Below are 15,409 nucleotides of genomic sequence, written 5' to 3' on the forward strand. Positions count from 1 at the left end.
GAAGGGATATAGTTACGATACTGTTGTCAGGTCATTAAAGATTGCATATTTTGGCGTTAATATTGATTCAATTATAGGGTCTTTGCATCGGCACTAAACACATTTATTTAAAAACCAGTTGTTGGCATGACACGGGTTATGTTCTTCTCATATATGTTATGATGGTATGATACTAAACCCCTAACGGGAAGGATTGTGCCTGATATTCATATGATGAAGACATAATCTTTCAATCAGTTTAATTGAAGTCTGGAGCTGGCATGTCAGTTAACTGCTAGTAGTCTGTTGTTATTTATGTATTATTGTCATTTTGTTTATTTTCTTTGGTTACATCTTCTGACATCAGACTCGGACTTCTCTTGAACTGAATTTTAATGTGCGTATTGTTATGCGTTTACTTTTCTACATTGGCTAGAGGTATAGGGGGAGGGTTGAGATCTCATAAACATGTTTAACCCCGCCGCATTTTTGCGCCTGTCCCAAGTCAGGAGCCTCTAGCCTTTGTCAGTCTTGTATTATTTTTAATTTTAGTTTCTTGTGTACAATTTGGAGTTTAGTATGGCGTTCATTATCACTGAACTAGTATATATATTTGTTTAGGGGCCAGCTGAAGGACGCCTCCGGGTGCGGGAATTTCTCGTTGCATTGAAGACCTGTTGGTGACCTTCTGCTGTTGTCTGTTCTATGGTCGGGTTGTTGTCTCTTTGACACATTCCCCATTTCCATTCTCAATTTTATACAGTATGATATTGAGTACACTTTTAATGCTTTGGTTAACCACAACATGTTAATACGACATGTAATACTGTGACCCACGACCCCGTTTCTGCAGATTAATCAAACATTAAACATGTGTTGTCTCTCAAAACACAAACAATTAATGAATAAGTTGCTTAATTTGTTACATGTCACAAGGAGGTCAAGTAATCTGTCAAAAATTACGATTTCTCAACCATCAAACGATTTCAATTTATAGTGTTTTTGTTTAAATTTTATTTGTGGGCGACAGTCTGATCTGTTTCTTTAAGTGTTGCCAACCACCATTCAATGTTAATTATCAACATAAATCTATATATTAAATGTCTTTTTTTACCTATATTTTCGCTTTACTTATGACTCAGATGGTTAAAAAAAATACTGACGACAAAAACTCCATTGACAGCGAACATCCCTGTCAAATATCATGCAATCAAATATGCATCAGCAGTTACATTTAAATTTCAAATGTAATTTTAACATTAACTGACATATTTTATATTGTTGAACATGAAAATGTAATATTTATTAGTGTCAATTTAACCTGAATCATATATTGAATGTCAAATAGATATATAAATCAGCGTATCAATAAAATTTAATTGATGCGACATTCAGACATGGAAAGAAAAGGGACAGTATATGCGACAACAAGGATCATCAGGTTTGTTTTTTTTTAAAACTAGATAGATTTCTTAATATTCAAGATAATGATAAACATGATAGATGTAATATGATTACATTTGTTTTGTCATCAATCAGTATATACACTAGATGTACTTACTCTGAAAAAATGAAACGAAATAGATGAGATTGTCTCTAGTTTTAAGTTGTACATTTTGATGTTATCAGAATTTAAATGAATCAAATCAGAAAATACTTGTCAATAATTTATGAATTTAATTATAATGTCAAATATCATGGGGTGAACACATTGTCTAAAACAAATAGACACATTTTCATTAAATAGGAAATGTTGACATGATTGGAAAAGAAACTGGCTCAATCGTTGTGAAAAAACAAATGAAATTGATGTCCGAACGGGAAAATTCTATCATATTATTTGGCACCTTGTTTTGAGTCAAATAGTGCTGGGAATTTGAAAACACTAATTTATTAGCTGACACTACAACATGACCTCTGAAAGTCTTGACGTCATTGCAATAATATTCATTCGTTTACAAAATGCCCAAAACGTCGAGAAACGGACTTGATGAATGAATTGGATGATCTCATATATTAAAAATGAACTTAACACGTTGAACTAACTTTTGAATATAATCTTACGTAATATTTTTGACCTGGTCTGGCAAACGGAGCTATAAATATTTTTTGACTTTCAAATATGACGATCGTATTGACTCTACAGACTACAAGCTTTTTATTCTGATTTTTTTTTATTATAATTACATTTAAAATATCTGTTAAACTGTTGATCTGAGTCGTACAACATTATAGTAGTTTATATCGTTGCACTTCATGATAAAGAATGATGCAAAAATAGAATTGTGTAGTAATTTTTACATTTAAGTAATTTTTTTTAAATTCATGTTTTAGAGACGATGATTTGGAAATGCACTTTTTCCTATTTTTGTTCTTCTGTAAATCGTGATGATCGGAGGATAGTTTAATTGTATCCATGTCAATGGTTATAGTTAATTCTCAGATTTTCTTTTAGGCAGTACTTAAATATGGCTAGTCTTTGTTTTTTTATCTTTGGTCTATATTTTTATATTGCTTAGCTGATCTGTCCATGTTGTCATTTACAGAGATTTTCAAAGCGTACAGAACGACCATTTTTCTTAACCGTTACACGTTACAAATGACCCACTTATATTATGTAAGTGATGGACAAATGTCCTACCAGGAACACAAAACAATAACGTTATTGTAAGTAGATAAATTCCAATTAAATAAGATAGCCAGATTGACCGTTTGTGACATCACCGAATAGGACATACCACCAAATGTTTACTTGGCACTACACTAGCTGAAAGTTATTAAACTTCCGAAACCTGGTTTCACAACCGGTTTTCTAGTGAGGTTTGTGATGCTTAATCTAATGTTTTGCAAAGAGCTTTGCGGACAAATTTGTTTTTTCTTCGTTCATCATTATGACCATATCGTACTGTCTGTTTGTAGATTCGAATGGCGTGTGATGCAAGTATAGCAGTAGACGCTCACCCTGTTGAATCAAATAGTCTCGAACGTTTTAGATTTTATGCGATTACCATAATTTCGTTGTTGTTTTTTCTTGATTTGTACGTACTTAAGATTTAAGAGATTTTAATATCGGGAAGCTACTGCTGCTTCAAACTATTCTTCGACGTATGATTTATGATTGCAAATTTTCTGTTGTTTCACTTATTCGCCACTTTTTCGTGCGATGAAAAAATGTCAATGATGTATACTTTTCTCAGTTGAGGTTCAAGACCTTTTGGAGAGAACAAATAAATACTGCAATATGCCTAATGTTAAAGACTTATTACATTAGACTTCAGAGACCAAAAAAAGGTTTTATTGGATATTTTTCTGTGCAAACGATTTCCGTTTGAAGCTCTGCAGTATTCTTTGTTATCCTTAGGGTGTAATATTTGGAATATGTGAAATTGTTAATGAAGCAATATTTATACAAAATATATGAAAATAAGATTAGCGTTCATTTGAAAATGATAAAAAGAATGTGCTGATGAGAGTAACTGACATTTTGACAATATGCTCGTGAATGACGTTATTATTTAATACTTTCACTTGTAGACTGATACCTTTATTGTTATTGTAATAATGTCTGACAAGGTAGCAGTCTCATTATGATCATAAAATCATTCATCAAAGGATATAATAATAATGTGTTTAAAGCTTGTAATTTTTATTTTATTTTTAATATTATTATTTTGTCTTCTTTGTGATTCCTGTTAATTTACGTGCCCTCTATGAACTTAATAGTTTGGAATAAAAGATATTTGTATTTTGTATTTTTATAGAATAAACATTTCTTTTTAATTCACTTTTTTGTGTAAACCAAGTTTATCAAATAACTGTTACGGCAAATTTTAAAAGTTATGTCATCATATTATAGTGAGAGAAATAGATTTATAGAAAATGTAGCTATATAACGTTTAGTGATCTATACTGAACGAAGTCCGTATGAAACTTTATTAAGGATGTACACCACTGAGGAGCCAAACATTTCTAGAATAAAACTTTTTTTCTTAACCTGATTTTTTGGTTTACATGACTGTAAGAAAGTAAATGATGAAGAAAAAATTATATTGTGGTGCACTTTTTTTTTTTTTTTGCTACGGCCATGTGAAAGTACCCCATTTTTAATGATTTTCCCATTTTTCATCAATTTGTACCCATTTTGGGGCTATTACCATGAAAAAAAATCACAGTTTCACAATTAAACTTTTTTTCATACTTTCACTCATGATGAAGTGAACTAATCTGAATAAATTTAACTTAAAAAACTATAGGTTGGTGTTGATATTAGAAAGTTTTATAAAATTTTGTTGCTTTTTCGTGTCAAATTGACCATGCTGTCAGTTTTGTAAATTTTTCTCTTTTATTTAGAACAAAAAGCATATTATTTCAACTTCTTTGTTATAATTGATTGAAAAAATACATATCTAAGAATTTTGAAAAGAAAAAATTGAAATGGGTTGCACATATTTTTGGTAAAATCATTTCTTCGTACCACTCACCCATTTTCTCAACATTTTGGCTGATGACACTGATCGGATTAGTTATAAAATTTAAAAATTTTATTACTTAAAAACTTCTTATTGTAAGTACACAATTTTTTCAAAGAGTTTGATTTGATTATAAATAAAGACAACAGTAGTATACCACTGTTCAAACGTCATAAATCGATTGAGAGAAAACAAATCCGGGTTACAAACTAAAACCGAGGGAAACACATCAACTATAACATGTATAAGAGGAAAACAAATATAATATTTTTCGAATTCATTGATATTTTCGACTTGTATCACATGTTTTGGAAATAATTCCCGAACGAGACTTCAACGAGATTGAAACATCAGGAGAATACATCCTTAAATAATGCCAGTTTATATTCAATGGAACACATCCAAGTCAGGAATCTGACAGTTGTTTTCCATTCGTTTGGTGTGTTTGAGCTTTTGATATTGCCATTTGATAATGAACTTGCCGTTTTGAATTTTCTTTCGAGTTCACTATTTTTGTTATTTTACATTTTGCTTTTGACTGACCGTTTCGTTTGATGGTATAATTGAATAACTATTTGTCGTGTTACAGAAAATAAGGAGATATGGTATGATTGCCAATGAGACCATATGACGTAGATGATAGCAACTATAGGTCACCGAATGCCTTTTTTCATTAAAAACAAACGTGTTCTCTATCGCGATATTTCTTTTATTTTGGTATCGTGTCGGTAGGGTTTATTTGAAACAAAATTTGTTAGTTCAAATGTTTCTTAAATGGTCGCTGGTTTCGATCCTTAATGCTGCTTTTCGACATTTTCACCATAAGCCGAAACTGAAATCGAAGCCAAAATCAAGGATAGTTTAGTGGGTTGAAATTCCGCTCTTTAAATGTCAGTGTCAATCAGTGTTTTATTAAAATTGTTCTCAATTTGAAAGTATCACAACGATGGTTACTTGATTCATCAATTCAAACGAATATTTTCTTCGAGTACCATTGATGAGAAATACGCAACAAATGCACAGATAGTGCATCAAATTAGATTAGATATCATGCAAGGTTATCTCTTGTAAATTTATTATTTATTATTTTACTGATTTTTATTCAACGGTCTGATGACTTATATAAATTTATTTTCTTCTTGTCTTTTTTGTTCCTCATGGCGAAATTTGAAAACAACGATTGCAGTTTAATTTAATGATTCATTTAAGAATGGATTCCATGGAGTGTGATTAACAGTGTAGGAACCAGGAAAAACACAAATGGATGAACGTAAGGTTTCCCTGTTCAATGTTCATAATAGCATCTTTGTATTTTTTTGATTGATAGTTCCACTTTATACGTCACAAGGAAAGTAATTAAATATCTTACATTCAACATAGTCAACTTAAATATTAGATATATTGATTGTTACATGAAAACAAGACAAAATGATCTTCATTATCAGAGTTTTATTTATTTACCATTATGTCTTACAATTTTGTCTTGATTTGTCGTAAAATTGTCTACATAAATACACATGGAACTAATAGGGAAACCCCCTAAGATAATTAATAATAAAAATATCAAATTCAATGCAGGGGAATCTGTCTATTGCGTAATATATTTATCATATCTATCTATATAAAGGTGTTTGTATGTCAACTTCATTGCATACATACATGTCCCTATCAATAAAACGTGTTCTCGCTGTTAGTATATCGGGGTTTTGAAACTTATGTACAAAAAGTCTAAAAAGGCTCCTTACGAAGATTATTATGTTATCTTTTAATATTATTTCAGAATAAAGTAAATTTGACAGGCTAAAATGTAACATGAAAACCAATATCAGATTATTTTTTTATTTTCATAAAGTAGAACACTAATGTAAATAATAATAATGGTTGTATGTGAATGTTTTATGTATGATTGAAATTAGACTTTAGGATATTTTTGATAAATGCAAGGTGCATTTATTGTCTTTTTAAAAATAATTATACATGGTCTAATTATGTCTTACTACGTGATTTCAAATATTTAATTATGCATACTTACGCATTTTAGTTATATGTCATTTTATTTTGATTAGCAGAGAATAAAGACATCAATACTTGTTCCTATATTGATTTATATCTTCTCCATTTAATAATGTAATTATTTGTAAAAATAAATATACAAAAAAGACATTATGTATCTTTAGATAATATCCCAGAGGTATCAAAGGAGACGCGAAAAATACCGAAGGGACATTCAAACTCACAAGTCGAAAAAAAACCGACAACGCCATGGCATAAAGATATATTTGAATATACGAAAATGTGAGGTATAGTCAATAAGGTACAAGGGTTTCTTATTGGCTTGTAACAAAATTCTGAAAGAAATTTGTATACGATATTTTTTTTATTTTATATGCCTATATAGCATGTATATGTTATACTTCAGTCTGTACTTGCAGTGTATTTAATGTTAAGTTCTAATGCTATTACATTCTATTATCTCATAAAATTGAATGCTTGATAATTTGAATATGTCAACATGCTGTACTTATATACTTATATGGTATATGTTGTACTGCACCGGATGCACATTTTGACAATTAAAGTATCTTCAATGATACTGGAGAGCAAAACATTTCAAGATCCAAAACCTAGCGCAAACGTTGAAGAGCTGTCCGACAAAAAATGACTTATAGTATAGACAAATCCAGATTTTATATCAATTTTATATTATAGATAGTATGATTCAACTGTTGCTATTGTTCAGTTCTCTTGTTCCAACACTACAGCATGGGTATTTACTCTGGCCTCCGAACAGAAGCTCTCTATGGAGATATGGTTATAATACTACCAAAAATTATAATGACAACGCCTTATACTGTGGTGGAAGAATGGTATGTAAATCTATCAAAATGGATTTATCTGTGTTATATTAAATTACCCTTTTTACAAAAAAGAACATTTCCGAAATCCAATTTGTTTGAGTTAAATTTAAAATTAATACTATTATTTTGTTGGTCAAGGATAGTAAGTAATTACGAATTATACAATAGAGTCCAATTGTGAGAAGCAGATTTCCTGTATAATTTAGTGTATTTTAAAGTAAGTGTTTGTTAAATGAATTACTTGACTATCTATTCAATGTGTTTTTACTTCAAACATATTTTTTCAGAAAACCGTGTTTTGAAGCCTCTATTTAGTCTTAAATTATTTTTTGAAAAAAGATTATTTGAATTCCCAAGTAATTACACTGATACGCAGCAGTGAAGATTGATAATGAGATGAAAATGCTTTGCTTCAATTATAATATGCCCTGTAATGTTATGTTACGAAGTAATTAGAGACTCGTAGGCCAGTATAAAATTGGAGACATGATATGATTGCTAAAGGGACAACTGTCCGTCAGATACCAAGGGACATGGATGCAAACAACTATAGATCACCGTTCAGCTTTCAACAGTGCCCAATACTGTAAACCAACTTATTTTCGCGGATACTTTATTTCGTGTTTATCCCTTTCTAGCCTACTTCGCGGCGATTTAATTTTGCTATTTTCAAATTTACTTGATGTAGTTAAATTAGGAGATATCCAAGTTTTATTTATTCGCGACGATTTATATTTGCGTTATTTTTCTACTCGCGACATTCGCGAAAATTAGTTTGCTTACAGTACATATTCAGTATAGTAAGCCATAAAAGGACCCGTTTGACACAATTTGAACAATAATCACTATCGTCGTTTTTTTAGACATTTGTTTGTATGGGAATGTACAAAATAAGATAAAATTGCTAACTGTTTTCTGTATAACTTGCACTAAATGTTTTTACAGTTGCTTGAAGAATCAAATGGTAAATGTGGTGTTTGTGGTGACCCCTACATAGGTCCAAGGAAACACGAAGCAGGTGGTCTTTATGCGTCCGGTATTATAGCAGCAAAATATCCTTTGGACACAAAGACAATAACAGTTACTGTATTGTTGACAGTAAATCATCAAGGATACTTTGAGTTTCGGCTATGTCCACACAATGAACCAACTGTTCCGGTCACTCAAAGATGTTTAGACAAGTTTCTTCTTCCAATACAGGAAGGATCAATTAAACACCGAAAAATGCGGTTTTATCCCAAAGAGGAGTTGGGTCATGCGTACAACCTCTCACTTGACATTCCACGTGGAATGATATGTACTCAGTGCGTTTTGCAATGGCGATATCACACGGGTATGTTATATTATTTCCAATAATCTTCGACAACTTTTTATAACGTAATTATCTGTCATTTTTTGAGGTCAGCCGTTCCTGAGTTGTAGATAGAACGTTTAATAAGATGCTACTAGATAGTTTGTCCTTGTTGATTTGAAGCTTTTGTATAATACACAATAGGGATAAGACACAAGTCTACAAATTTGTATACTGTAAATACATGTATTACTAAACACAAACTATACATCTGTCGTTAACAATTAACTCACACATTAACACTTAATAATTTATATTAAATTCTCACTAATCTCATAAGATTAGTACCTAGACTGTTGCTTTTCTTGCACAATTGATTAGATTCCTCTGTTTTTTTCGTTTAAAAAAAAATGATCCAATGACAAATTTATGGCCGAAAAAAACCAGCTTAAATCTATAGATATGTTTCAGTATATCTGTTTTGTGTCATTAGGTTTTGTCTCATTAAAGAGTTTCCCATATTTCCTTTTATCCAAAAGAATTGATTAGAATTCAGCATTTAATGAAGTTTTTAGAATTGTTATATATTGTTACTTTTCGGTAAACTATGAGGGCCTGGTCTTATTATAAATTTGAATCATTGTTTAAATATGTACACTTATAGGTATTGTGTGTAACATTACAACGAATGACATGATAATCAATATAGTTACGATATAACTACAGTAATAAAAGCATTAACGCCACCACTTTTACTACACCAGATGTGCATTTCGACATTAAATATTTCTACTGTGATTCTTTAAGCCAAACAATTTTAAAATCCATAACTTAAAAAAACATCAAAGAGATGGAAAAGGAAATAGAGCTCTGCATGAGCATAATGAGGAAGATACATTATTCCCTAGTTTAAAATGATTACCATAATGACATTTTATCATTGTTGCAATAAAACTTACTGTGCAGCTTATGTTATCAATATCCTTTTCAATATCCAAATGTTATTTACTTGTATATCAGCCAGTTCTACGGTACTGTCATGAATATCATCGTGCAATTCTACAAAATTTGAAGAAGATTTTGAATTTATTGATATTTTAGAATCTAGCATCACTGCATATGGTGCAGTAAATTGATACCGTTAATGTTTACTCCTCATTATTATGTTGTTTTACTTGAAATGAACAAACTCACGGATGTCTGAAGCGGAGAAAGAAGTGTTCATCATTAAATGGCACCAAATATCACCCTGATGTTTGGCTGTGTTCATGGTGTTCAATTATTTGTGCTCTGTTAAGTGTTTTCTGAACTTTTGTTTTTCTTCTCGTTTTTCCCCTTTAAGCCTGGTGTCATTAGTCTGGGGTTTTTTGATGCAACCTTGGTGTCCTGTCCCTCCATTTACCATATACATTTAATTTTCTTACAGTTCTATAATTTGTTAAGTCGTTTTGAATTTTTGAATTTCTGTTTTCATTTGATATGTAATTTTTGTGTGTTTTATCAGAAAATAGTTGGGGTTTCGATCCGAATGGCACTAGCTGTATAGGATGTGGACTGCAAGAAGAGTTTTACAACTGTGCTGATATAAGCATAGGTGAGGATGAACATGTTAGTAAGAACAAATATGATAATCCATATTCGATAGAACGAACGCTAGAACAGAATGGTATGGACATAACAAACCGTACGCTTAAACAGAATACAACGGAATTGACAGTAGAAGAAAATACAGTTGCGTACGTGGAGAGAAACCAATCTTCACGCAATCACCTGAGCAATTATACTAATCAATTAGCTGAGCCAGCAAGAAATTTGATGAAAAGGATAAAAGACTTACTTCTTTCTTTTGGAAATGACGTGCACAGCCGATCATTAGTCTTAAAATCATTAGGACAAATTGCGTTGTCTGAAAATACAGTCAAATCTTCAGGTAATCCTGAAAATACAATCATATCTGCAAGTAACCCGGAAAATACAGTTGTATCTTTAAGTAACCTTGAAAATACAGTCATATCTGCAAGTAACCCGGAAAATACAGTTGTATCTTCAAGAAACCTTGAAAATACAGTCATATCTGAAAATAACCCGGAAAATACAGAATTATCTTCAAGTAACCATGAAAATACAGTCATATCTGCAAGTAACCCGGAAAATACAGTCATATCTTCAAGTTACCTTGAAAATACATTCATATCTGCAAGTAACCCGGAAAATACAGTTGTATCTTCAAGTAACCTTGAAAATACAGTCATATCTGCAAGTAACCCTGAAAATACAGTCATATCTGCAAGTAACCCTGAAAATACAGTCATATCTTCAAGTAATCATGAGCTGTCTGCAAATACAGTCATATCCTCAAGGCACCATCTACCTGTTTCAAAACTAAATGTTAGTATTAATTCTTATGGAAACATATCAAATATAAGTATTTTAACAAAACAAAAAAATCAGTCAAGATTATCAGATAGAAACATATTGTCATCGTCAGTTCAGACGCATGATGATACTTTAAAAAGAGTCACATTGACTCCTCAGTCAAAATTAAATGCAGAAATTAGGACAAATAAACACAGCCCCCATAAGCATACAGTCAGTAGTAATGGACAAACTGCTACCTTGCGGGGAAGAGCGCATGATCATGTTGGTTCAAACAGACATTCTACAACAACTTTGCCATTTAGTCCTACGGAATCATCAATACTGTCAACGTTAGAAATATCACATTCCAGTGAACGTCCAACATATACAGTCACATCGCCAACCACGCCTTCAAAGGCCAGTCCGATGGTTTCAAAAGTCAAGCCGATGATTTCATTGTTATCCGCATTGCGTTCAGCGCCACATCAAAGAATGTCATTACCTTTAGTATCTCAACTTACACAAACTTTGTCATCAGCACCAGTTCCAATGCCACAACTTAATAGTCCCTCACATTTGACTGTTCCTTCATTGAAAAGTGATAGAGATCAAATGATTAGTTCCTCAGCTATAACAAATACCCAACACAGGGCTTCAAGTTCAACATTAGTAGAGGAAATAACCCCCAGACTGCAATCACACAATATTCAAACATCTGTACCTATTGCAAATAATTTCATACGAAGTCGAACGTTTGTTCTAAAAAAAGGTACAGGTAATAAAAACAATGGTCTAATGTCACCTGTGCGACGGAAATATATTATTGTGCGAAGAGTATCGAAAGGCGGAAGACTTCCGAAAGAAATTCACGAATTATTAAATTCTTCGGGATATATGATAAGAAGAAGAAAAGTAAGAGTTCCGAAAAATGTGATTAGAAACTTACAATCACAGGATTTGATGAAACAGTTACAGAAACAGTTACCGGACTTAAAAAAAATCCACGAATTTGTACAGAAATAAATGTAAAATGCAGCATTTATTTGTTATCATCTAGCAACATATAACGGTCACGCTATAACTACTATTTTGTAGCAGTTGCAAAGTGTGTATACCTGATCTCAAAAATTTTGATATTCAATTACCAGAAACAATTTACTAGTACATTGTAGTAGTAAAAAGACCACTTTAATTGTCGAGCAAGTCTTAATGATAATCTGTTTTCGTGATACTCCACCTATCTAAAAAAAATCGATATTCATGACGTGTCCTATCAGGTGAGTCTACATCGCAACTGAACATTATCACCGTCTCCAGGCACATAGACGGGCTAAACGAAACAAATTGTACGACACACGTGATGAGTTCTCAGTGGCTAAGCTGATGAACGAGAACAATGGAAATTTACCTCTCTTACGATAGAGTCGAGAAAATCAATAGTAAAACAATGCCGGTGACGATACTGATCAAAATTTATTTCTACAAAACAATCGTACATTTTAAAGAAATTATTTGTTAAACTGTGTTATTATAAATAGATATGCAAAGACACTATGTTCTATGTTCATTATTTACAGAGATAATTGCATTAGAAGATTGTGAAACTGAAATTTAAACAAGAGGCTCTCAAGAGCCTGAATCGCTCACCTGTATATCAGAGGAGACGATTTTTAAATGTTAGCAAACTTGATGAACAAATTGTGTAAAATTGTCTTTAAAGGGCAATAACTCCTTAAGGGGTCAATTGACAATTTTGGTCATATTAAATTTTTTGTAGATCTTACTATGCTGAACATTATTGCTGCTTACAGTTTTTATATATCTATAATAATATTCAAAATAATAACAAAAAACTGCAAAATTTTGTTAAAACTACCAATTCGGTGGCAGCAACCCATCAATGGGTTGTTCGATTCGTCTGAAAATTTCAGGGCCAATAGATCTTGACCAGTTAAACAATTTTACTCCGTCACATTTGCTCTAAAAGATTTAGTTTTTGAGATATAAGCCAAAAACTGCATTTGACCCTTATGTTCTATTTTTAGCCATGGCGGCCATGTTTGTCGATGGATACAAACTTCGGATACAATTTATAAACAAGTTACCCTAAGGAACATTTAGTTAAAGTTTGAAGGTAATTGGCTCAGTAGTTTCAGAGGAGAAGATTTTTAAATGTAAGCAAACTTGATAAACAAATTGTGTAAAATTGTCTTTAAAGGGCAATAACTCCTTAAGGGGTCAATTGACAATTATGGTCATATTAACTTTTTTGTAGATCTTACTTTGCTGAACATTATTGCTGTTTACAGTTTATATATATCTATAATAATATTCAAAATAATAACAAAAACCTGCAAAATTTTGTTAAAACTACCAATTCGGTGGCAACAACCCAACAATGGGTTGTTCGATTCGTCTGAAAATTTCAGAGCTGATAGATCTTGACCAACTGAATAATTTTACCCAATGTTAGATTTGCTCTAAAAGCTTTAGTTTTTGAGATATAAGCCAAAACCTGCATTTGACACCTATGTTCTATTTTTAGCCATGGCGGCCATGTTTGTCGATGGACCAAAACTTCGGATACAATTTATAAACTAGATACCCTAAGGAACATTTAGTTAAAGTTTGAAGGCCCAGTAGTTTCAGAGGAGAAGATTTTTTAAATAGTTTACGACGACAGACGACGACAGACGACAACAGACGACGACGGCAGACGACGACGACAGACGACGGACGACGACGGACGCCAAGTGATGGCATAAGCTCACATGGGGCCGGTGAGCTAAAAATGTTAAGCATGTTAGTCTTTGCTGCATATTGATTAAAAAAAATAGAAAAAAATTATGTACATACAAAATCTAAAAATATTTCAGGTCAAAAATTTTCGGAGTGTTCCACATAGTCCTTAACATGTTACAATTTCCCAAAATTGTCCTATTTTTCACATTTTAAGTTTTCAAGTACCCCGGTCTGCTCTTTTGTCACGTGAACTTTCAATACAGAAATATTGTCTTTTCGTGAATATAACAATTTAAAAGTCATGTTTGTGCAGGTAACAAAATTAAAGATAACTATTTTTAATAAGTAGGTTATCGGCTAAAAGATTTTATTTTATTTTTTACAATTTTATGAAAAGGTCGTCTCGATTTCTGTACATGTATTTGCGGTCTTTTCGAGTTATTCACATTCAATGTTTACATCGGGATGAGGTCCGTTTGGATTTGCTTAGTAACTTAATGCCAAAACTATTAATCTTTCCTACATATCAATCGATTCCATTGGAATTTTTTCCCCTGAACTTCTCTGATCAGCTGCATACATGCACGGATAATTGACGTGTTCCAGAGAGGTATACAGCCAGTAAAAAAGTATATTGTAGTTGGTACTCCAGGAATGTATTCGCATAGCAACATTTTAAACCAATTTTTCACAAAGCTCTTATAGCCCGCTGTAATCGTCGTTTGCTACTTTAGGAGGGAAATGATAACATTATATGAACATCGCGGGTCCGTGACAGAATTAAAGAACCTATACCTTATTTTTAGCCTGGATTGTCATCTGATAAAGTTATGCTGATTGTAAGGTACACAGTTTTCTCTGCTTTCAAACTCTTTCTGTTTGAACACGTCCTGGTTTTCTTACTACAATAAACTTACTATAAACTTAATTTGATTTTTTAACTAATTAACCAAAATTAAAAGTGATATTTGGATGGAAGAAAACAGACTTGTTAAATAGTGTACTATAGTGTAACATAGATATAAAACAACTACTGGAAAAATTCCAGGTTCTCCTGATAGAGGAGGGATTTACAGAGGGCAACAGGTAGCTTCGACCGAAAACTACATGTGACATTTACTATTGGTATCGGTATCGGATTCGACCCAGAACTTGTTAGTTATTGGTAATATAAATTATGTGGAAAACAAAAGGGCCTAGAATGGTGTAATTTTAAACAACACCATTGTCCTATTTTTGTTATAAATAAAGTTGAATTCTTTGATTCGTCGTTTTTACTTCATGCCGGCTAACAAATTGGACTTCGTTATTTTAGTAGTATAGATATCAATCTAATTTTATTGTTACTATTTACCAGAACGTTTTCTTTTGAATTTATAATTAATAGCGTCCTTGCTAAAATGAGACAAACATTGAAAAGATCAAGATTTCCGTGTTTACAGGGAGGTAATATTTTGTCACTAGATTCCCCACTGTTCTGTAACCACGTGTTCAAGTTTCATTGTGGTTGTTGAAACACCATATGTAAACATAAGAGAGGCGGAGTATACCAAAGGGGAATTAAAACTCACAAGTCGAAGACAAACCGACAACGCCATGGCAAAAAAACTCATTCATTCCACTACTATAAGTGTTTTATCCAACGCATGGACTTCCTTCGGGTAGATATTGGATTAAACCGACTAGCAAACGTTACATTTGAATAGAATATA

General features: G+C 32.1%; 1 protein-coding gene across 1 annotated transcript; it reads left to right on the plus strand.

Annotated features, from left to right (window-relative positions):
- The first annotated feature begins 7,162 nt into the window (after positions 1-7,162).
- On the plus strand, positions 7,163-12,280 carry LOC127723863 (uncharacterized). Its single transcript, XM_052230581.1, has 4 exons — positions 7,163-7,315; positions 8,252-8,639; positions 10,102-10,263; positions 12,273-12,280. Exons 1-4 carry the CDS (start codon positions 7,163-7,165, stop codon positions 12,278-12,280), a joined length of 711 nt encoding a protein of 236 aa, XP_052086541.1.
- The last annotated feature ends 3,129 nt before the right edge of the window (positions 12,281-15,409 follow it).

The sequence above is a fragment of the Mytilus californianus genome, unplaced genomic scaffold (genome assembly GCF_021869535.1).
Source record: "Mytilus californianus isolate M0D057914Y unplaced genomic scaffold, xbMytCali1.0.p SCAF_13, whole genome shotgun sequence".
NCBI classification, from domain to species: Eukaryota; Metazoa; Mollusca; class Bivalvia; order Mytilida; family Mytilidae; genus Mytilus; species Mytilus californianus.